The sequence below is a fragment of the Ranitomeya imitator genome, chromosome 9 (assembly GCF_032444005.1).
Source record: "Ranitomeya imitator isolate aRanImi1 chromosome 9, aRanImi1.pri, whole genome shotgun sequence".
Taxonomy (NCBI): domain Eukaryota; kingdom Metazoa; phylum Chordata; class Amphibia; order Anura; family Dendrobatidae; genus Ranitomeya; species Ranitomeya imitator.
Genome location: NC_091290.1, coordinates 133860220 through 133884931, shown reverse-complemented (window position 1 = coordinate 133884931; position 24712 = coordinate 133860220). Strand labels below are relative to the sequence as shown.

Sequence of the window (24712 nt, the reverse complement as noted above, 5' to 3'; positions counted from 1 at the left end):
TTCAATGCCTCTACCAACATGGCGACTTTTTTTATACGTCACAGCACAGCCAACCAATCAGTGCGCTTTTCTGCTTGCCAGCGACAACTGTAGACGTCACGTTTGATAAAGTTTTGTTGAAGCAGCGTTCCGTCTCCCTGCAGCAGGATGGCGGCGGTGGACGTGGAGGAAGATGAGAGCCTGCTGGCCTCGGTGTTCAGGAACAGTTTCCCGGAGAGTTGGAGGGACAGCCCGGATTTCGCCGCTTATCTGCTGGAGCTCAGCTCCTTCGGGGTGGAGAAGCTGCGGAGGGAGCCGGAGAGGCTGGCGGAGGAGCGGGCGCAGATCCTGCAGCAGACCCGGGACCTGGCGTTCACTCACTACAAGACGTTCATCCGCACGGCGGAGTGCACCGAGCTCATCTACCGGGACTTCAGCCAAGTGGAGAACAACGTGTCCCGGCTACTGGGCAAACTGCCCGGCCTCCAGGAGAGCTGCAGGTCACCGGCGACTACTTCTCCCATCACCCCGCTGTCACCGGGCGACTACTCCTCCCATCACCCCGCTGTCACCGGGCGACTACTCCTCCCATCACCCCGCTGTCACCGGGCGACTACTCCTCCCATCACCCCGCTGTCACCGGGCGACTACTCCTCCCATCACCCCGCTGTCACCGGGCGACTACTCCTCCCATCACCCCGCTGTCACCGGGCGACTACTCCTCCCATCACCCCGCTGTCACCGGACGACTACTCCTCCCATCACCCCGCTGTCACCGGGCGACTACTCCTCCCATCACCCCGCTGTCACCGGGCGACTACTCCTCCCATCACCCCGCTGTCACCGGGCGACTACTCCTCCCATCACCCCGCTGTCACCGGGCGACTACTCCTCCCATCACCCCGCTGTCACCGGGCGACTACTCCTCCCATCACCCCGCTGTCACCGGGCGACTACTCCTCCCATCACCCCGCTGTCACCGGGCGACTACTCCTCCCATCACCCCGCTGTCACCGGGCGACTACTCCTCCCATCACCCCGCTGTCACCGGGCGACTACTCCTCCCATCACCCCGCTGTCATCGGGCGACCACTCCTCCCATCACCCCGCTGTCACCGGGCGACCACTCCTCCCATCACCCCGCTGTCACCGGGCGACCACTCCTCCCATCACCCCGCTGTCACCGGGCGACCACTCCTCCCATCACCCCGCTGTCACCGGGCGACCACTCCTCCCATCACCCCGCTGTCACCGGGCGACCACTCCTCCCATCACCCCGCTGTCACCGGGCGACCACTCCTCCCATCACCCCGCTGTCACCGGGCGACCACTCCTCCCATCACCCCGCTGCTCCTCTCATCCTCCTGCTGTCACCCATCACTGCTCCTCTCATCCTCCTGCTGTCACCCATCACTACTCCTCTTATCCTCCTGCTGTCACCCATCACTACTCCTCTCATCCTCCTGCTGTCCCCTATCGCTGCTCCTCTCCTCCTGCTGTCCCCTATCGCTGCTCCTCTCATCCTCCTGTTGTCACTAACCCTCTCATCCTCCTGCTGTCCCCTATCGCTGCTCCTCTCATCCTCCTACTGCCCCCTATTGATTTCCTCTCATCCTCCTGCTGTCCCCTATCGCTGCTCCTCTCATCCTCCTGCTGTCCCCTATCACTGCTCCTCTCATCCTCCTACTGCCCCCTATTGATTTCCTCTCATCCTCCTGCTCTCCCCTATCGCTGCTCCTCTCATCCTTCTGCTGTCCCCTATCGCTGCTCCTCTCATCCTCCTGCTGTCGCTGCTCCTCTCGTCTTGCTGTCTCCTATCGCTGCTCCTCTCATCGTCCTGCTGTCCCCTATCACTGCTCCTCTCATCCTCCTGCTGTCGCTGCTCCTCTCATCGTCCTGCTGTTCCCTATCGCTGCTTCTCTCATCCTCCTGCTGTGGCTTCTCCTCTCATCCTCCTGCTGTGGCTTCTCCTCTCATCCTCCTGCTGTGGCTTCTCCTCTCATCCTCCTGCTGTGGCTTCTCCTCTCATGCTCCTGCTGTGGCTGCTCCTCGTGGCTGCTCCTCTCATCCTCCTGCTGTGGCTGCTCCTCTCATCCTCCTGCTGTGGCTGCTCTTCTCATCCTCCTGCTGTGGCTGCTCCTCTCATCCTCCTGCTGTGGCTGCTCCTCTCATCCTCCTGCTGTGGCTGCTCCTCTCATCCTCCTGCTGTGGCTGCTCCTCTCATCCTCCTGCTGTGGCTGCTCCTCTCATCCTCCTGCTGTGGCTGCTCCTCTCATCCTCCTGCTGTGGCTGCTCCTCTCATCCTCCTGCTGTGGCTGCTCCTCTCATCCTCCTGCTGTGGCTGCTCCTCTCATCCTCCTGCTGTGGCTGCTCCTCTCATCCTCCTGCTGTGGCTGCTCCTCTCATCCTCCTGCTGTGGCTGCTCCTCTCATCCTCCTGCTGTGGCTGCTCCTCTCATCCTCCTGCTGTGGCTGCTCCTCTCATCCTCCTGCTGTGGCTGCTCCTCTCATCCTCCTGCTGTGGCTGCTCCTCTCATCCTCCTGCTGTGGCTGCTCTTCTCATCCTCCTGCGGTGGCCGCTCCTCTCATCCTCCTGCTGTGGCCGCTCCTCTCATCCTCCTGCTGTGGCCGCTCCTCTCATCCTCCTGCTGTCGCTGCTCCTCTCATCGTCCTGCTGTTCCCTATCGCTGCTCCTCTCATCCTCCTGCTGTGGCGGCTCCTCTCATCCTCCTGCTGTGGCGGCTCCTCTCATCCTCCTGCGGTGGCCGCTCCTCTCATCCTCCTGCGGTGGCCGCTCCTCTCATCCTCCTGCTGTGGCCGCTCCTCTCATCCTCCTGCTGTGGCCGCTCCTCTCATCCTCCTGCTGTGGCCGCTCCTCTCATCCTCCTGCTGTCCCCTGTCGCCGCTCCTCTCATCTTCCTGCTGTCTCGTCGCCGCTCCTCTCATCCTCCTCCTGTCGCCGCTCCTCTCATCCTCCTCCTGTCGCCGCTCCTCTCATCCTCCTGCTGTCCCCTGTCGCTGCTCCTCTCATCCTCCTGCTGTCGCTTAATACAGTCATTCTATTGTCACCTGTCCCTGCTCCCGTCCCCCGTGTCCCTGCTGCTCAGTTTTGTTATTAGTGCTCCCGTCACCCTGGTGCCATCACTTGTGCCACCACTTCTCCTGTCCTCCCCTGTGTCACTACTACTCCCACCCTCTGTTGTTGTGTGAGTCACTAGTATTCCAATCTTCCCTGCATTCTTTCTCTTCTCCTCCTTTGAACCTTACATGATCAGACTCTTCTCCGCAGGGGGTTTGTGAAGCAGGCGGAGGAGATCAGCTCCAGCCGGCGGATGAACACGCTGACTCTGAACCGCCACACCGAGATCCTAGAAATCCTGGAGATCCCGCAGCTGATGGACACGTGTGTCCGGAATGGGTACTACGAGGAGGCGCTGGAGCTGGCGGCCTACGTGAAGCGGCTGGAGAAGAAGTTCTCGTCGATCCCTGTCATCCAGGTGCGAGTGCCAACCTCCTGCATGTATTCTATCTGTTCACTAGTAAATGGTTATGTTAAGTCTTGTAAACAGAACATAACTTTCTGCCTCTCTTCTGCGGTGTGTGCCCCTTCTCTGCAGGGCATAGTGAGCGAGGTCCGCCAGTCTGCCCAGTTGATGCTGACCCAGCTCCTCCAGCAGCTGCGCAGTAACATCCAGCTGCCCGCCTGCCTGCGGGTGATCAGCTTCCTGCGCAGGATGGACGTCTTCACTGAAGCAGAGTTACGGATAAAGTTCCTGCAGGCTCGGGATGCCTGGCTCCGCTCCATGCAGAGCTCCATCCCTCAAGACGACCCTTATTTCCATCTCACCAAGACCATTGAGAGCTGCCGCGTGCACCTCTTTGATGTCATCACCCAGTACCGGGCCATCTTCTCCGATGAAGACCCCCTTCTCCTCCCTCCTTCTCCTGCAGGCTCCTTGCCCATCAGTGAAGGCGCCATATTCCACGGATGGGTGTTGCAGAAAGTGAGCGAGTTCCTGCAGGTGCTAGAAAGTGATCTTCAGAGAGGGGTGGGCAGTCGTCTGGACTCTCTTTTAGGGCAGTGCATGTATTTTGGACTCTCGTTCAGCCGCGTGGGCGCTGATTTCCGTGGGCAGCTGGCGCCCATATTCCAGAGGGTGGCTGCCGAGAACTTTGCACGGGCAGCAAAGGAGGCAGTGGAGAAGTTCCAGGAGGAGATGAACATGTATACGCTGATCTCCACCACCGCCGTTCTCGGGTCAAGTATCCCACCGGTGCCAACACCGCCTGCCCAGCCGGGGACCCTACAGCCTCCTATGGTTCTCCTGGACTTCCCGCCCTTAGCCTGCTTTCTTAACAACATCCTGGTGGCCTTCAATGACCTGAGACTTTGCTGTCCTGTGGTGTTAACTGAAGAAGTGACCAACACGTTGCAGGATGCGTTGGAAAAGGTACATCAGTGACTTTAATTTTTTGCAGAAGTGATCGCTCTTGATTGTATGGATTTTCCCATAAACATACTGTTTCCTGATCTTGTGGGAACTGGTTGGATCTGTCAACAGCCAAGTCAGAGAATAAGGCAGTGAGTCACAAGAACTGTCAAGAGAACCTGGCGATCTTCAGCTGTTGCAAAACTACTATTTTTCACCAGTTGGTGCATACTGGTGGTTGTAATTATGCAGCACCTTTCATGTTGTTTTTTCTTTTGTCTCCTTCGTAGGTTGTTAAATCTATCCTGACGTTCCACCGAGCCGAGGAAGCTGCGTTTAGCCCCCAGGAACGTGAACTCTTTATCCAATTCTGCACTGTCTTCCTGGAGGACCTGACCCCGTATCTGAACCGCTGCTTGCAGGTCCTCTTTCCTCCAGCACAGAGAGCACAGATACTTGGTACAAAAAAAAAAAATTGTTGTTAGGAAATAGCTGTCGATTGTATAGTACAACTTAGGTTCTGTCCTATTTACCTGCGGAGCAGTATTCACAATTCTGTAGGGAGATGAGCTGATCTCTGGCTGCACGACCTGCTTATTCAGTGTGAGTACAGAGATGGATGTAGTGAAAAGAATTATTGTCATCTAATTATAAATAGAAGAAAATGAATTCTGCCAGAATGTGGAATAGCAGGTAACATGCTAAATGTTAGCGCAAAGCTGAATGAAATATAATCAACAATCTTGCTGACTGTTTCCAATAGAAACCAGCAAGAGTTTGACTTTAGCACTGGAGCATAATACAGTTTAGAAGTTAGATTCAGTGAAAGATGAACAATGTATTTACACAGTGACTGCACAAGCAGAATAGTGAGTGCAGCTCTGGGGTATAATACAGGATGTAACTCAGTATCAGTAATGTAATGTATGTACACAGGACTGCACCAGCAGAATAGTGAGTGCAGCTCTGGGGTATAATACAGGATGTAACTCAGGATCAGTAATGTAATGTATGTACACAGTGACTGCACCAGCAGAATAGTGAGTGCAGCTCTGGGGTATAATACAGGATGTAACTCAGGATCAGTAATGTAATGTATGTACACAGTGACTGCACCAGCAGAATAGTGAGTGCAGCTCTGGGGTATAATACAGGATGTAACTCAGGATCTGTAATATGTTTATGTAGTGTGATATTTTAGTTTTGATCTTTTTTTACCCTCTCAGGTGTCGCCCCCACTCACCTCTCCCGTTACAGCAGTCTGGGTTCTATCAATAAGATTCCACTGCATGAAGCCTTGGAGGGTATATTGCCTCAAAAGGAGCCCGAAATCCTTCCCGCACTTGAGGCCGAGCCGGAGAAATCTCAACCATCCATAGAGAATGCGAAAATGAACAATAACGAGGATACACAGATCGTGTCTGCAGTGTCTGAGCCTTAGGCATGAGATGGCCCGTGACTGCAATTATTGTGAATGAACTCTACATTGGGGAGAGGGATTTGTCTGCTGTCAATCAATTATTTAATGTTAGGTGAGGCTTGCACAGACGTCAGCCATCACCTGCGTCCACAACGACGCCAACATTTCCATCCAAATTCTGTAAAATGTCTTTTAATTATTGACTATTTGCACTTTTGGGTACTTGCCCGAGCCCTGGCGATAAGTCATAGATGAGTTGCATTTCAGAAATTAGTGCAGTCATCTGATTGGTTGCCAGGAGTATTTTTTTTCCTTTTAAAGGGGTTGTACCATGACTGTAATTTATCCCCCTCCATAGGGGATATGTATTTATAAAAATTAAAAAAAAGTTAACTTTTATTTCTGCCTTTTTTGTTTTTGTGTTTTCCTTGAATTATATGGCCTCAAGTTGTATTCACTGTCACGTGCCTTTGTTGTGATCAGTGATTGACTGCAGCGGTCACATGAATCAACATGTTTTATATATGGGCTTAGGCTATGTTCACACTTTGCAGATTCCACTGCGGATTTTTCCGCAGCAGAATTCCAAAATCCGCAGTGAAAACCCATCGCGGTTTTTACTGCAGATTTATCGCGGTTTTTACTGTGGTTTCTTCTGCGGATTTTCATCTGCAGTTTTCTATTGGAGCAGGTGAAAATCCGCAGAAAAGAAGTGACATGCTGTGGAATGTAATCCGCAGCGTTTCCGCGCGGATTTTTTTGCAGCATGTGCACTGCGTTTTTTGTTTCCCATAGGTTTACATTGTACTGTAAACTCATGGGAAACTGCTGCGGATCCGCAGCGGTCAAATCAGGTGCGGATCCGCAGCAAAATCCGCAAAGTGTGAACATAGCCTCAGTCTCCTACAAGGATAAGTAGTTTAGAAGGCAATTTGGGCTGATAGACTCCATGTAATAGGTAATTAATGCTTCTTTTATTACCCTATGGCATTTCTCTCCTTCCTGGCGTTCATTGAGCCTGGTGAACCCTTTTAGGCCGTGTTCTTATGATGCTTTTTTTTTTTTTTTAATAAATCAAGTGCTCTTAGAGTACGTTCACACACAAAAAAAAAATTCAAGAAGGTTTGGAATGAGTCGCTGTGAAAAATGTCAAGGGAAATACTCCAAAGACGTCTTCTTATTCGTTTCTATGTAAAAAAAAAAAAAACAAAAAAAAAACAGGCTTGCTTTAGGTTTCCAAAGAAGTCAAATGGTTAAAAGAGGTGACCGGTCCATTCTTCAGGCGTATTCTGCTCTGAAGATTTTCCATAGTATACAATAGAAGTCAACGGGAACCCTAAAATAAAATGCCAGGAAAGGCCTCTATGGAAAATCGTGATTTCCCCCTAAAATGGTCACACTTTAATCGTTGCTAAATACGCACCTGAAAAACGCACAAAAATGTAAATAAACCGCTTTAGAATAAGTTAATGAAAAGGCGAACAAAAACATCTTCAGGGTAAAAGAAAAAAAAAAAAGTTGTTTTCTGAAGACTGTTTCAGCTTAAAAAAAATGTTTTCTTTTTTTGCCTTCTGGAAAAATGGATTTTGGGGATTGTGTACCATCCTCGAAGCATTTCAGCCACTGGGATCAATTATTGCAACAATCTCTGTAATCGGGCACTCGTAGGTTAACTTAAGAAAATAAAGAGAAAGCGATCGTACAATCCAGATAGGATTCGTCACAGAAGTTTTAGATTTAGATGGTTTTCTTTCCCTTTTGGAGTTAATACTCTTGGCTTTTTTTCACGGAAGCAGTTAGACTACGGGAATTTTTAATTTTATCTATGGACTCTAGCAGTCTGGTGCTTTTCATATTGATGGCCTATGCTGGATATATAAGGGAGCAGCACCCAGCAGTCCCACCGGTCAGCAGTTCCCAATGGCGGCCAGATGTGTTTAGCTTGCAGAATTGCACTGCACTCAGATGACATCAGAGTGCAGTCCGTTGTTTCACACGCACCCATAGACTTGTACGGTGGCATGTGATCCGATTCTCAGCAATCCGCCTTAGAAAATAATGTCAGATCTGGGCCGACTGCTGTACAATGTCTTCTAACTTGGACGTGTTATACCCTTTGTCTCGTTTCCTCACTTTATCAGAGGGTCCATGACTTGCAGCCTTGACCTGTTTTGGGGGGTCACCTATGCCCTACCCCTTTGTTACATATCACAAGCTTTACTGCAGGGGCGCTAGAAAACCAGCCCAGCACCATGTACAGGCCTGACCCAAAACAAAGATGGCGTCCTCGTACATAAGACAGGCTGTAACAGCCAATCAGATGCTTTCTCTCATTTCACAACCTGTACTGCAAAAACGGAAGCTGATTGGTTGCTAAGGGGGTAACGCGCTATCTATTATTAGGGGGGTCGTTATGTGCGCACTAGATAAAGTAACGCACAAGCCCCTATAGATGAAATACACAGCGCTTCATGGTTATACGGCAGCGAGGATGCACGCTGAGGGGCAGGAGAGGTGTCTTACCATTCCGGAAACGCGAACAGGATGGATGACTACATCTCCCGGCATGCTTCGCGGCGTGGTGACGTGAAACTCGTGCGCCGCAGAGCAGTGTGGTCCCTGCACAGGTGAGGCTAGGTGTGCGGGTCAGTGCTGGCAGGACTGTGCTGCACCAGTGGCAGGTTGTATATAAGGCGGATGTCTGACCCTCGGGTGCACAGACACGTGTGTTGTATGGGGTCACCATAGTCAAGGGCATTGGGGGGCATCACATACAGTAATAAACTAGGCCAAAAGAGCATTTATCATTCACTCGTCTGCATGTTTTTACCCCTGAAATTAGTCATCTGGCTGTACAGGTGATCACTCTCCATTAAAAAAAAGGTTACAATTTTTTGGTACAGATCTGATGATAAAGTCATATCCAAATTGTGGGGGGAGTGCACTGGAGGTGTTTTTAAGTGCATTGACACAGGGGGCGTGGCAATGCACTTAGACACACCTCCTGTGCCCTTCCAGCCTGATATGCATGTGACTTGTACACTAGATTTCCATCATGGAGAAAGCACCTATATATCCATACCTGGTGCCGAGATTAAAAGTGTGCAGGAGAGGTTCTCTCTAATGAGATTTTAAATAAGAGTAATTGATCTCATAACAGGAGTTTCTGCAACTTTTTGGTATTTCTTTAATTTATTCCTATCAGTGAATGGGAACATTCTTAGTTACATCCATTGTCCTGGGCTTGCCACTTTTCCATTATGTCTGACATCGGATGCAGCGAGATGGCACGGGTGCAGGGTCGCTCTGATTATTAGGACCTAATTTGGTCATGGATGGGATGAATGAGGGCCAACATTACTAACAATTCCAGGAACCTCAGTGATCCCAAGAATGGAGGAGCCGTGTCTCACATATCCAATGAAGTCTGTGGTAGACGGCAGAGCAGACAAAGCCACAGATCATAATTGTAAAGCACAAGAGGGGTCAGACAGTTTTCAAACTTCCATAGAAGTGAATGGAGAGATCAGCACATGTGCGGCCGCTTCTCCTTTGCACAGTGTATTGAGAACCGCCCAAAGATCCACATGCGTACTATACCCTGCCCCCACTCGGGTTACACAGAGGTCTGGGCAAATGTCGCAATGCTCTGCAGAACATTGACATTGTGTTATTACCCATAGGGTACCACAACAAGCAGCTTGCAAAAAATTCTCAGTCATTTTTGTGACTTGCTTGCCACAGTTGTGGCCTCATTCATCGGCGTCATGGTGTTTCAGCAATTTTTGACAGTGCGCCCTGTGTCACGGCCAGAGTAACAGCATGACCCTAGTATTACATAAGAAGTGACATCCTGCAGTTAACGGCCATGATCTGTGACTGGAGCCCCCCGGCCTAAAGCTGGAATAGTGAAATCTACTTCTGCATGAATTAATAGTATAACGAGGCCCCTTACAATCCATGCGCCAATGCTGTTCCCGAATTCCCACTGTTCTATCCATAACTCCAGGAAAACTGACTTAGAACTGTTAGGAGTTTAACAGGAGGAGACGACTGTAGGACTCGAGTTATTTGGAGGCGTTGACGCATTAGCAATGATTTTGGGTTGATGTTTTGCAGAGATAGGTTTTCTGATGGCTGCTGTATAGAGCTCTGCGGGGCACAGCTCAGAGGACTGATGCATTTCTTTCTTTTAGCAGATGAACCGATCATGTGGTTTTCAAGAAGTCACCGAGTCTTCAGTCTCCTCCTGTCCCGCTACTCTCCTAGTTTCGGCATCCAGTCTTCCCGTCTCAGTGCCTCCTGGGCTGGAGTGAAGAAGCGCAGTTATTGGAAGTATCTGAAGCGGTCCATCCTGGGAGCCCCCTCCCCACCTTACAAGCAAGTAGCTCAAACAGGAGATCCAATTTTGAGGGTCTCGACGCAGACTGTTCCCCCAGACCACATCTCGCACCCGGATACACAGGCGGTCCTAAGACGAATGGTGCAGGTCCTGAACTCCTGTGGTTGTGTGGGACTAAGTGCCCCTCAGTTGGGGCTCCCGCTACGCATCGTGACTCTGGAGCTCCGAGAAGAGATGTGCCAGCTGGTGCCTCCTGATGTGCGGGAGCAACGCGAGATGGAGCCTTTCCCGCTCAAGATTTTTATTAACCCCACTATGCGAATTGTGGACTCTCGAAAGCTGAGCTTCCCGGAGGGCTGCAGCAGCATTCACGGGTTTTCAGCTGTCGTGCCCCGGTATCACTCCGTGGAGATATCAGGTGACGATTATCTGTAATACTGAAGTGTTCAATAATTATTGGGGCAGCACGGTGGCGCAGTGGTTAGCACAGCAGCCTTGCAGCGCTGGGGTCCTGGGTTCTAATCCCACCCAGGACAACATCTGCAAAGAGTTTGTATGTTCTCTCCGTGTTTGCGTGGGTTTCCTCCGGGCACTCCGGTTTCCTCCCACATTCCAAAGACGTACAGATAGGGATTCTAGATTGTGAGCCCCATCGGGGACAGTGATGATAATGTGTGCAAACTGTAAAGCGCTGCGGAATATGTTAGCGCTATATAAAGATTATTATTAATATTGTGAAAAGCAAGTGTGATCCATAGGTGAGAGAAATACCACTGGTTATGCTCCAAAATCCGTATGAAAGTAATCACTGGCCTGCATAGGAAGCAGAGCATGCTTCCTCCCAAAGTTTGGTGTCTGGGTTTTAACAGATCGGTATGGGTTTGGGGCTTACAATTGCCTAATGGAACCCTGTGAACATGTCTGCTTTCCTGGAAGGATGAAAACTTAATATGAACAGGATGTTTGCAGAACCTGGATGTAAAAAATAAACTAATATATGCCTTTGCTCAAATGTCAGTTTGACACACCCTGAGATTCACGGCCCCTGTACAGATGGGTATCATCTGCCTTTTATTTTACTTAATTGCATATATTGGAGTCTAAAAATTATTTTTTGGCATGAGAAATTTTGCACCGTTTACCTTCTATAGCTTCTGTGTTGCGCTACCTACTGCTGGCGGCAGAATTAGTCAGCGAGCTTGTTCGGAGAATTACTATCTGCTGTCTTTTTCTAGCTCCTCTCAGCTGATCTATGACCACAGACCACATCATAGTTGAAAGTGCAGCGAAACAAAGAGCCTGTAAAAGCAAAACAATGCAAAATTGATAACGAAATCCAACTGCAAAAATGATTCTTAGCTCCAAATACACACATTTAAGTAAAAAAAAGTCACTAAAGATGGACATTCACTTTTACGTTACAGAGTGTCTATACTGCCATGGAACACGTGGGTTATATATTAGTGCATGTGGTGTTACCCATTACTGGGCACAACGTTGTGAATACATTTTGGCTTTATCTGTGCATAGTAAGACCTTGCAGATCTAGATTTGGTACTGAGCTTGTATTTCTGTCTTTTATCTGTTCGCTGTAGGTCTGAATGAGAAAGGAGAAGCCGCGCGGTGGAAGGCACAAGGCTGGGCAGCCCGCGTCATCCAGCACGAGATGGACCACTTGGACGGAGTTCTCTACGTTGATAAAATGGATCCTCGGACCTTCGTGAACATTAACTGGATGGAAGTAAATGACTGACAGGATTTTTTGTTTGTTTGTTTGTTCCCAGTAAATAAACACCTCAATCACCAACTGAGCCCCTAATACAGTTTCTACACCAAAGCTGAGAGCAGGAAGGGTGCAAATTTATTTTTTTTGCTTTATTTTCCATCATAGCGCATAGAACAGTGAAAAGTGCAAATCCGGGATGTCTCATTCACGCTGGATGAGCACTGAGTTAGTTTGGATAGGGCATATATTAGAAATTATTCATTCTTGCCACAACATACGGCAGTCATTGTGGTAGTGGGTCCTGGTGCCATTGCATTTTTGAACTTAGCCAAAAACATCATTGAGACGTCCGTCCTTAAACCAAAATGTCTTCATTGTGTCAGTGCATGGAAATCAGACTGCACTCAGATGCCTGCTGAGTGCTGTCAGACGATTACCACACACTCAATGACTTGCATGGATGCGTGCGACTCGAATATCTGATCAAAATCAGGTATTATACAGGTTTTTTTCCCTGGACCAGCTCAGTCCAAAGAAAAGAACTGTGAAGGTACAGATGAATGACCTCGGGGAGACCAAAACATCCAACACCGCGTAGGCACCATCACGTGTTTCTCAACGCAGTGATCCAGAACACTGCTCCCATCCCTTATGGGAAATATGCAAATGCATGTAAAGTAAGCTGCGGAGACACCATCACGTGTTTCTCAACGCTAAGGGATGGGAGCAGTGTGCTGGATCACTGCGTTGAGAAACACGTGATGGTGTCTCCGCGGTGTTGGATGTTTTGGTCTCCCCGAGGTCATTCATCTGTACCTTCACAGCCTTTTACTAGGCACTGCTCCCAATAGCAAGTCTCCTACTCCACACTGATGAGGGGCAAATACCCCGAAACAACTGTCTGTGGATGGATACCATGCTTGGCATAGGTGGCTTTCCTTCATAGGATGCTGCCCTTCCCGTGGTTGTTCCTTCCCGGGGACGTGATGGTGTCTCCGCAGCTTCTTTACATGCAAAGAAAAGAACTGGACATGTGACGGCCCTATAGACTAACATTGGTCTGAGTGCGATCTGATGTTTTGTTAGGTTGCACTCGGATAGAAAATACGGTGTTATGAGCAAGCCCTTAAGAGAGTCTAATCACAGAACAACAAGCCCAGGTGCTCAGTGCACCCGTCATGGCCAACCTGCTCAGTGCATCTTCCTATCTCTACCTTCCTTGATAGGCTGAACTGCTTCGCCATGACAAAGGTGCTCTGAGCGACTGTGCTTTGTTTGGACAGTCATTTTGTGCCGATTGCCCTTACAGCATCACATATCCCCACGATCCTGTAAGTTCAGTTCTTGAGTCAGTGTCAGGCCAGGAATTTCATTACCGATGGTGAACATGACACAGCTCCCAGGTCTCCTTTACCTGCACTGACTCGTCCTGTGTACTCTACAGTAGTCTGTCCTTGGAGAAGAAGTATTGACTTTCTTCCGGTAACATTTGCAGAGGTCAGGGACGATACCCTTATGATAGACAGGCAGTATGGCTATAATGGAATATATTTTGGCCCAGTTGAGTCGGGGGGATTGCCCCTCTGCTGTTGGTGCAGGTAGCAGTGTACGAGCCGCTTTATTTAAGAATGGCCATCAGACATAGGATGTGATTTCAAAGAGAAGAGAGATAGGATATATTTACACAGCTGAACACTCATCCCCAGTAATGCACACATCAGAGACCGGCGGGGAAATGGGGGGAACATACAGGCTTCGGTAAGGGGGTCTGGGCTTGGCACCAACCTGCCACTGCTCCCAGCATGGGGCGATGAAGGGAAAGGGACATTACAGTCAATTAGAAGTCAGTTGTAATTGTAAGTCAGGCATTGAGGGAGCCCCCCGCAGTTTAAGAGGACGGAGGGTACAGGGAAGGCCATCACACTGAAGGTCTGGTGACTGATGAATGTAAACCCCAGATACAGAAGCTTGTTGAAGGTATGTGGTTCCTCCCAGGCAGTGCAGGGCCCTAGGGGAGGGTAGGAGTCCTGGACATGGGAGAGGGTAGTCAGAGCCTGCGCTTTTCTGTAACATTATTGGTGGGGGGCACTTAAGAGATAAGCAAGCAAATCTGATGCCCCCTCCCACTGTAGTTGCCAGGGCACCTCATCCCTCCTGGCCAAAATCTTCTGTAAATTTCTTCACTTTCAGCAGGTCCTCCGCATTTACAGTGGGCCGAGTGGTAGCCTGAGATCTCAGCATATCGGACTGTGAGAGGGAACAATAAAAAAAGAGATATAGAAGATATATATGAACATTTTATAGAAAGCGTAGACTCTTTGTTACTTACCATGCATACTACAGGCTCCAGCAGTTTATCACTGGCCACGTCCATCCAGGTCATCTCAATAGCCCCGGGGTCTCCGGGAGAACAGGGAGTTAGGAGGTCGTCTATGATGACTCCGGGGTTGGTGCGAGATGGACCTCGTACCTAACAACAAATGCAAGGGCCTCAGTACACGCCACACCAGCTCTACTACGCGCATGCACGCCTCAATCACCCCACTTACCTTTTTGAAGTGTGTGGCTGATTGCACCTTGCGCACGGGCTGCATTAGCGCATCTCTGACGATAATACTAATATCTGCCCCTGAGTATCCATCCGTTTTGTTGGCCAGCTCGCGGATGTTTGCGTCGCTCAGACTGTGAGCTGTATTGCCCAAGTGTAGCCGGAACATCTGAGCTCGGGCGGCCTCTTCCGGCAGAGGGATGTATATCCGCTTCTCAAACCTGAAATTCAAGACACCCGTGTTAGGACTCATTCAGTTCAGACACCCGCGTCAATCGAGCACAGACTCGTCACGACTCACCCAACCTGCACGTGATGGCTCATATTCAGCAAATTTTTGAATGTTTGGATTACGATCGCCGACGAATATTGTATTTGCAATATTAACCAAACATCATTGAAGTCAGTGGGAGCAGAAATGAACGAATATGTTCAGAATTGATCATCAAACATAAATTGTGCACAAATAGGGTATCAATATGGAAAATTCGGATAGGCAATTGTTTCTGAACATAGTCACTCATCTCTAGTCTTTACGATGGTACTGGGCCAGTTCTGCCGAAGTGGATCAAGCTTCTACACACCCCAAAAAAATCATTATAATTGTGTATAAATTACATAAGCCCCGTTATTTCTGTAGAACATCCTCTTAGCCTCAGTTTAGACTGGACAATTAAACACCAGTATTAATGAATTGAGGCTGAAGTGTCACTTTTTAGCAACTAGGAGAACATTAATATGTTGGGAAAAAAAAAAGTTAAGTGGCTACAAATCCTCAATATCCAAAAATCTCACCTCCTCCTGATGGCAGAGTCCAGCACCCAGGGTATGTTGGTGGCTCCCAGAACCAGGATACCATCATTGTTATTTCCAACACCTGAAAAGCAAAACACCCAGTCAGCTAATGTGGCGCCAAGTCCCTCCTGTACAAAAAGTGGTGTGTGCCGCCCACCTAAGGCCTTATTCAGACATCTGTGGATCAGCAATGCGCGGATTGGCCGTGGCTCTCCTGACGGGAACATGACCGCTTCATACATTTCTATGAGGCCTTCACGCTCACGGAGACTCATGGCCAGTCCATGCTCGGAGCGATTTGCACAGATGTCTGAATGAGCCCTTACAGCAGACGTGGTCAGTGTGTGAAGAACCTGATGGTGAATTATAAAAACGCTTTGCTAATACCCTAAGGCTAGTGCTCCACTGATTAAATATGACGTGCACAATATATCCAGACTATGCGTGACTTGTGAGCGAACCTTGCATCTGCACCAGGAATTCTGTCTTGATTCTCCGTGCTGCTTCGCTTTCATTTTCATTCCTTGAGCCGCAGAGCGAGTCGACCTCGTCAATGAATATAATTGAAGGTTTGTGCTGCCGCGCTAGCTCAAATAGGTTCTTCACCAACCTGGAAAACATCAAAAGAAAAACATTATGACGCCTGCTTCAAACACCTGCAAGTACCTGTGACTCCCGGATCACTCACTTCTCGCTCTCTCCCAACCACTTGGACATCAGATCAGAGGAGGAGACGGAGAAGAAAGTGGAATTATTGGCTTCAGTTGCTACGGCTTTGGCCAGGTATGATTTGCCTGTTCCTGGTGGTCCAAAGAGCAAGATACCGCGCCAGGGGGTACGCTTCCCTAGAAGAGATCACAGAGGTCTCATTATGTAGGAAGGCAGAGTGGGATGCCCCCAATCGATGGCAGATAAAACACTGATTGCTCTGTCAAGTAAAATACAAAAGCAGAGAGTGATCGCCCTCCCTGGGTCCATCAGTTAGTGCTCACCCTCCCTGGGTCCATCAGAGAGTGCTCACCCTCCCTGGGTCCATCAGAGAGTGCTCGTCCTCCCTGGGTCCATCAGTTAGTGCTCGCCCTCCCTGGGTCCATCAGAGAGTGCTCGCCCTCCCTGGGTCCATCAGAGAGCGCTCGCCCTCCCTATATACATACACAACACAGCTCAGCTACATGCCCTTATACATACACAACACAGCTCAGCTACATGCCCTTATACATACACACAGCTCAGCTACATGCCCATACCGACATACACACAGCTCAGCTACATGCCCATACCGACATACACACAGCTCAGCTACATGCCCATACCGACATACACACAGCTCAGCTACATGCCCATACTGACATACACACAGCTCAGCTACATGCCCATACTGACATACACACAGCTCAGCTTCATGCCCATACCGACAAACACACAGCTCAGCTACACGCCGATACTGACATACACACAGCTCAGCTACATGCCCATACCGACATACACACAGCTCAGTTACATGTGCATTTAGACATACACACTATACATTCCCACATCCTGCATTTCTTGATCAGGACATGAACACAGGCTGCAGCAGATGAGCATTTGATTAACTCAAGCACCTTTCAAGTCATATGATCAGTCACATGACCTGAAAGGTCCTAGAATTACTGGTGCAGAAGGTGCTTCATCTGCTCAGCTCCTGCAGTCTCCGTTCATTCCTGATGTCTTCCTCTACCGCTCTGCACCGATCACATAGATCAGTGAACTGCAGGAGGAGAGACAGCAGCTCTCTGTGATCGGGAAGGACATGGTCAGTGTTCTCCTCCATCACAGGAAGCTGCCTTCAGACTATAAGATGCACACACTTCTTGAATACAGTTTTTCTTAGCAAAAATGTTGTCTTCTAGTCTGAAAAATACAGTACTTTGGTGATGGGGGGGGGGAGGGTATATGACGTCATGCCTGCAACCAAAACTTTGAGACCAGAGCAAGTTAGGAGAGCTGGTGCTGGACCTCGGATGAGTGAGTACTATCTGATTTTCTTACTACATGACGGGCAACGTCTGGGGTCCACTTTTCTAAAAATGAAAAGTCTCTTTAAGCTTCTGTCCAAGACTTTAGAACATACATTACAAATATACCTGTATTAACAAGAAATACCACTAAATAAGAAAACTGTTAGATCGTTGTGAGTCCCGCTGCTATGTCCCTTACCAATCGTCAGGAAGGGGAACTTGTGTCAGGAGGAGCAGAACATTACGAATGGTCATACATGTGCACTACCATTCAAGCCTATGATACCGAAGACAGCGGCGCACAGCTGCCAACTATCACAGACTTATATGGGGGGACGGGCACACGTACGATCTGCAGTTCTATAAGGGATTCAAATACCCAAAGATGGGACGCCCACCGATCTAAAAGATCATTAAGTGATAAGGGAACGTCAAGCACGGATTTTCTCAAACGGCATGGAACTCCCAAAACGTATGTGATGTCTGGACAGCCATGAAAAAAACTTGACATGATGTACTGAGCCTTGGGCGAGTCTGGTTGGCATATTCCAATGGAATACAAAGAGGATCTAGCAGGACGTAGTAAAATAACAAACTGGCATAAAACAAGAGGTAAAAAGTCTATACAACGCGTTTCATTGTCAACAAAGCTTCTTATCTACTGTTGAAATACACTGCATGGCCTTTTTACCATCCACTTTCTGCCCATTTGTTGTTGTTTTTTTAGATTTTTGAGTATTTGTTATCAGGAAAAGTCAACCAGAAACGCCAAAGGCTTAGTATAATTTTTCCATACTTCATGGCAACTTAAAAAAATACAAGGAAAAGAAAAACGGTGTGAATGAAAAACCTCAAAATATACAACTACAGCCACAGGAGAGACAGAGGATAACTAGTTTTTCGAACAGCAAGTATTATTGCACGTTGTCAGAGATCAAGGACCAGAATAGGTTTAAAAAAAAAAAAAAAAAAAAGTTAAACATATACACAGGAACACATGCATTTTAGAAAGACTAACCTGTGAAGAGATGGGGAAATTTAATGGGTAAAATCACGGCCTCTTTTAAAGCTTCCTTCGCGCCTTCCAACCCGGCAACGTCGTTCCACCGCACATTTGGCTTCTCCATTACGATGGCACCTGCAGATATTGGGGGGAACATAAGATAAATGTAGAAATAAGACACAAGGTGCAGAAAAAGTGGCGATACACTGAGCGGCTGCAATAAAGGGACAGAATCTAAGGCTAGAGTTACCTTTGCGCTTCTGAGTCCAACAATGACCATCCCTGCCAGGATGACCCATATTAATTCCACTCCTCCTACACGAATAGTGTCATGTTAACCCTTAGCCACCCCTACCTTACCATACTCCTCCTCCACCACTGTACCCCTTTCCCACCAACTACTTTTCTTCTATTTCCCGGACAATCCTCTTTACCCCTCAGAACGTACCCATTAGTTGTTCCTGTAGTTTCTTTTTTTCTGGATTTTCCCCTTCGCTGTCGCTGTCACTTCTGTGAAAACAGAAAATACTGGTGATTTATGGTGAGGTTGGGTATATGGTATATATTCTTACAATGCATTGGTGGTCAACTTGCTATTAAGGGGGCTGCAGATGCACTCCTCGAATCTAACAAGGGTCTTACAACAATTCAGTTTGCAACAGGGCTGAGGAGTCGGTAAGCCAAACTTCTAACTCCGACTCCATTGGTTCGCAGCAGGGGTAGCCATACACTCCTCTATGGCCTGTGACACGCACTGATGGACCACGTGAGCGTGTTCAGCTTTCCTAGTGTCTCCCCTGTAAACAGGGGTCGGGGTCCTACCACACACTTCTATTGAGATGCTATAGATGGGAGTAGCAGCCCTAGGGGGTCGCAGTAAAGCCCCCTAACTCTTCTGTTTGCATAGTGAGATCGTAGTAAGAGGGGTCTTTTTCTTACGCTAGAGAAGGGATACCACTTTTATTGCAAAAGCACACTAGCTCACAACACAGCTGAGTACTGAGTGGAGCAAGCAGTGCATGCTGGGACATGTAGTCCAAATTAGTAACCTAGAACTTCAGTCATATCTCTAACACTGGTCGGCTATAAAACGGGAACCCCCACAAGAAACCCGGACAACTCACCCTTTCTCATTCTGGGATTCTTTCACAGGCTTTTTGCCTTGCTTGTCCTTCGTTTTTAGATAATCCTTAAGCTTCTCGGCTCTGTCCAGGTACTGCATGCACTTGGCTCGGATGCTCTCCTTGGCCTTGTCACTGTGAGCTTCATCTGTAGGCAATAAAAAAAATAGTGTTCAGGGCCTCAACAATCTGACCTGTCCACCCCTCCGACACCTTCTGCACAGTATGGCACCATGATGAGCATTTTCTATATCCAGCCTGCAACCATACTGGTGAGGCATCCATCGCAGGTATCTCGCCCTACGTCACCACGTTGGCCGCATTTCCGTCCCTGCTGACCGGCAGCACCTCCACCTCGTAACCCATGACTTACACTTGATGGCGTGCAGGAAATACTCCACCGCATGCTGGTAAAGCCTCAAGGCCTCTTCATAGTTCTTGTTCTTGTCCTCCTCTGTGGCTTTGGTCACCAAATCAATGGCTTTCTGGAAGGATGAAGAAACACTCCGATCAATATAAGTTCAACATAAACAATTGTAGTAATCACTGAGTAGGAGGCTCAATGGAAAAAACACCTGACAAGCGGCAAGACCCAGAGGAATAAAGGTGGAGATATAAGAGTGAAGAAAGTAGAGAAGAAAAGAGACTGGGAGAAGAGGAGGCAAAGAAGACCAGAAGGAATAAATCAACAGAACGGAGGAGAAGGACCAAGAAGGCATAAGGTAGGGAAAACAGATAAGAAGCAAAGATAAAACAACCAAAAGAGGCAGGTAGCATGGAGAAAAGGATGGCAAGAAGGGAGTAGAGGGCAGACGATGGCAAGAAGGGAGTAGAGGGCAGAAGATGGCAAGAAGGGAGTAGAGGGCAGAAGATGGCAAGAAGGGAGTAGAGGGCAGAAGATGGCAAGAAGGGAGTAGAGGGCAGAAGATGGCAAGAAGGGAGTAGAGGGCAGAAGATGGCAAGAAGGGAGTAGAGGGCAGAAGATGGCAAGAAGGGAGTAGAGGGCAGAAGATGGCAAGAAGGGAGTAGAGGGCAGAAGATGGCAAGAAGGGAGTAGAGGGCAGAAGATGGCAAGAAGGGAGTAGAGGGCAGACGATGGCAAGAAGGGAGTAGAGGGCAGACGATGGCAAGAAGGGAGTAGAGGGCAGAAGATGGCAAGAAGGGAGTAGAGGGCAGACGATGGCAAGAAAGGAGTAGAGGGCAGAAGATGGCAAGAAAGGAGTAGAGGGCAGAAGATGGCAAGAAGGGAGTAGAGGGCAGACGATGGCAAGAAGGGAGTAGAGGGCAGAAGATGGCAAGAAGGGAGTAGAGGGCAGAAGATGGCAAGAAAGGAGTAGAGGGCAGAAGATGGCAAGAAGGGAGTAGAGGGCAGACGATGGCAAGAAGGGAGTAGAGGGCAGAAGATGGCAAGAAGGGAGTAGAGGGCAGAAGATGGCAAGAAGGGAGTAGAGGGCAGACGATGGCAAGAAGGGAGTAGAGGGCAGACGATGGCAAGAAGGGAGTAGAGGGCAGACGATGGCAAGAAGGGAGTAGAGGGCAGAAGATGGCAAGAAAGGAGTAGAGGGCAGAAGATGGCAAGAAGGGAGTAGAGGGCAGACGATGGCAAGAAAGGAGTAGAGGGCAGAAGATGGCAAGAAGGGAGTAGAGGGCAGAAGATGGCAACAAGGGAGTTGAGGGCAGAAGATGGCAAGCAGGGAAAGAGGGGGCAGAGGGTGTAGGCAGAGAATGGTGGCACGAAGGGAGCAAGAGCGCGGCGGTGGCGGCACAGAGGGGGGGGCAGAGCGCGGCGGTGGCGGCATGGAGGGGGGGCAGAGTGCGGCGGTGGCGGCACGGAGGGGGGCTGAGCGTGGAGGTGGTGGGAACATGGATCTGTAACATGGAGGCAATACATAGATTATATATTTATTTTACAGGTCTATGGCAGAAGCCTCCATATAAAAGCCTTTGTGCCTGCTCTGCCCTGCCACAACACCAATAATGGCACAGCGCGGTACATAACATGGTACATGGCTCCCTGAGCTGCGCTTTTATGAGTTATCATATGACGAGGAAATACTACAAGGAAACCTCGGCCCCGTCATGTATCTCTGCTGCAGTGAAGCATGTGACGCCTGGACTCGCCAGCTCTACCTGAGTCACCGCAGATATATTTAGCGATCACATGACATGTACCTTTAACGAGACCTTTGGGTGCAGCCCGATCACTATAAGGTCAGACACAACAGGAAACAAGGCAGCGATAAGGCGTCACCTGATCTCAGTGCTGGGGGTCAACAACCTGCGGCTGTCAGAGCATGCTGGGAGTTGTAGTCTCATAACAGCTGGATTGCCATCCCTGGTTCTAGTCCTTTTACAATCTCTCACAATGTGCAGGCTCTGTCCCTGCAATCCCTGGCACCGACATTAAGGAGGAAAACAAGCCCTCGGTTATACTGCCAAAAACAGGCCCTTCTGATACTCGCCAAGTCCTGCGCCCGGTCACAGCTGCCAGCACGGATCCTGCAGTGCCATCCATCTGGCAGCTACTTATCAGTAATACTTATGGTACAAGTAGCGGGTGCAGGATCAGGCTACATACGGTGTTTAGATTGCCCGTTACCACGGAGACACATAACACTGCAGATTCTCCCTGACCAGCTTGATTGATAAATAGCCTGTGGGGATTTCATCCTGCCGGTGGTTCAGGTGGCATTAAACACTGATGACAGGTTCCCTATAGACAACCCCTCCTGGCAGAGGTTACATGGCCTTTAGGGCTCTTTTAGACATCTGTGCAGCTCAGTCCAATCCCAAACCACAATGCCCGGACTGGCCCTGGCTCTGCGCCACAATGCCCGGACTGGCCCTGGCTCTCCACAGAGGCGAATAGAAGAAAAAAAACATACTGACAGCTGCCAGAAGGGGAAGGAGACTGATCCTGCCCAGACCCACCAGCAGCTACAATTAAACCAAGACTTGTATGATCCCAAAAGAGCAAAGAAAGCATTTCATTACTTGTATCTCACTCCTTGGAAGTGAATGGGAAAAACTGCATCTGCCTCGACTACTTGTATAGGAATGATGTAAAAAAGTCATGTGTAGCCCTGATCCTTCTCTCCGGCCATTGTCTTCCAGGTGAGGACTGGCAGGTCTGGATGACTGATGCCTACAATAGTGTGGGGTGCACCCCAATGTCACCGGGCCTCTGCTGAAACACCCTGACCACAATCAGCAATGCATAACCAACAGATGGAGGCTGAAGGGTTAATACTGACGTAATAAATAAAATCTTCTGTTCTGGCTATTATCGTATTTTATCTATTCCCAGGAAAGCCGGGTGTCAGCTTTTCCACAATGCTGAAAGTGAATATTTCTACAATGCAGCAGATGTTCAAGTGAGTGATCAGACTCAAAAGCCCATCAGGAGTCTGGGAAAGCTGGGAGAAAACCACTGCAACCTCCACCACAGCTCCCATAGCCAAATCACCAAACTTTTGCTCAATCCTGATAGGAAATTAAAAACCTTCGGGTTACATTACATTACTATAATACCAGCATGGGATGTATCAGTAATTACTAGTCAGATTTGCCTTTCAGGAGCCGGAGAGAGCTGGGTGACGACTATACAGCCACCAGTATAGTATTCAGAAAGGTCTTCTTGATCTGATGAATCGGTTCATTTATAGAGCATCAAAACTGTCCTTGAGGATTATTAAAAGATTTTCCTCTCTGAAACCTGGGAAAGCTGAGTGACAGCGATAAAGCCATCATTATAGCTTTCCCAAACTTCTGAAAGACGGGGCTTTTCCAATGGTAATGAGCTCACAGGATGTCTTAGTGATTGATGAAATTATATGCCGATCAGGAGGCAGGGAAAGCTGGGTGACAGCCTCGGTGCCTTGTCAACCCTGCATGGGATGTATAAATAATAAACTATCACCCAGCTTTCCCAGGAACGGACTAATCCAAGACCATTAAATGGGGGTTAATAAGATCCGAACAGCAGGGGGCGACACAAGGGCCCGGGCATTATTGGGTGCAGCCGCCCCTCCGGGTGTGCACTCGCCACCACCCCTTGTAGGCAGCACCCAGCAGCCCTCACACACCGCGCTACCTGCAGAGTTGATGTTGTCATCTCATCTCCCGGTCCCGGTGTCTTTGGGGGGGTTTCCTCTGGATTCCGGGGCCTGTCAGTTCACCGGAACCGGAAGCGACGTCTAATCGAAACAGGAAGTAGCTGACATCACGTGCTGCGTTTCAGTAGACGCCAAGAACGCTCCTTCAGGCGTGACGTCACTTCCGGCACATGTTGTGGGCGTGTTTTGGTTTCTTGTACGCTTGCAGGGCTGCTCCATGTTTAGCGCTTGTTCCTCTGCATCCCCGAGAGGTGGCGGGGGCGAAGGCTCACACATGTGGGGGTCTCTGATGCTGGGCGCATGCGTGTCGTGGTAGTTGGCTGTGTAATGCTGGCGGGGCTGAATAGGGTCGGTTTTGCGGGTGTATGCCGCCCCCTGTGACCCGCTGCCGCTTCCCCAGCACAGCCAGACTAGAAGACGCACCTCCATTTTCCTCACATTTTTGGAGAAAAAAAATGTGTCTTCTAGTCTGGAAGATACGCCATTATTCCTATTGTTTTTGGTTACCGCAACCTTGCATTAAAATGCAATAACGGGCGATCAAAAGATCATATCCAACCAAAATGGTATAATCAAGAACGTCAGCTCGGCCCGCAAAAAATAAGCCCTCACCCGACCCCAGATCACGAAAAATGGAGACGCTACAGGGTAACGGAAAATGGCGCAATTTATTTTTTTTAGACAAACTTTTGATTTTTACATGTTTGGTGTCTATGAGCTCGTAATGACCTGCAGAATCATGATGGCGGCACAGTTTCAGCGTTCAGTGAACATGCTAAAAATAAAACATCAAAAAAACAGTTGTGGGATTGCACTTTTTTTTTGCAGTTTCACCGCACTTGGAATTTTTTTTCCTGGTTTTGAATACACGGCATGTGTCGTTCAAAAGTGCAACTCGTCCCGCAAAAAACAAGCCCTCACATGGCCGTATTGACGGAAAAATAAAAAAGTTATGGCTCTGGAAAGGAGGGGAGTGAAAAACAAATGCAAAAATGAAAAAGGGCTGTGGCGTGAAGGGGTTAAATAGAACACTTTGTTATAGCAAAAATGTTATAAATGTTTTCAACAAGCCGATCTGGGAGCAAATAAAAACATTATAAATTGTGTTTATTGCTTTTTTTTTTTTTTTTAATTATTTCAGGCAAGTAGGCGGCACCATGACACCACTAAGTAACAGAAGAGCATCAGAGACACACTAGGCCTCAATTTTCTAAATGGTCTGTTGCCAGTAGCA

At 48.9% G+C, this 24712-nt stretch overlaps 2 protein-coding genes across 3 annotated transcripts; one reads left to right on the top strand and one right to left on the bottom strand.

Moving 5' to 3' along the window:
- The first annotated feature begins 104 nt into the window (after positions 1-104).
- Positions 105-11977, top strand: COG8 (component of oligomeric golgi complex 8). Of its 2 annotated transcripts, none has more exons than XM_069739070.1 (5): positions 105-479; positions 3268-3475; positions 3596-4429; positions 4699-4867; positions 11766-11977. In XM_069739070.1, exons 1-5 carry the CDS (start codon positions 148-150, stop codon positions 11921-11923), a joined length of 1701 nt encoding a protein of 566 aa, XP_069595171.1. In that variant the 5' UTR covers positions 105-147; the 3' UTR covers positions 11924-11977. The 2 variants fall into 2 exon arrangements, with proteins under 2 accessions (XP_069595171.1, XP_069595170.1); XM_069739069.1 differs by lacking the exon at positions 11766-11977 and adding an exon at positions 5635-6227 and having other exon boundaries at positions 107-479.
- Positions 11978-13543: 1566 nt separating this feature from the next.
- Positions 13544-23581, bottom strand: VPS4A (vacuolar protein sorting 4 homolog A). The gene is made up of 11 exons (XM_069739068.1): positions 23457-23581; positions 19737-19848; positions 19367-19511; positions 18691-18752; positions 18258-18377; positions 15928-16084; positions 15701-15849; positions 15240-15321; positions 14446-14665; positions 14226-14366; positions 13544-14143 (listed from the first exon to the last, which is right to left on the bottom strand). The coding sequence occupies exons 1-11, from the start codon at positions 23475-23477 to the stop codon at positions 14042-14044; spliced, it is 1311 nt and encodes a 436-aa protein (XP_069595169.1). The 5' UTR covers positions 23478-23581; the 3' UTR covers positions 13544-14041.
- Between the last annotated feature and the right edge of the window lie 1131 nt (positions 23582-24712).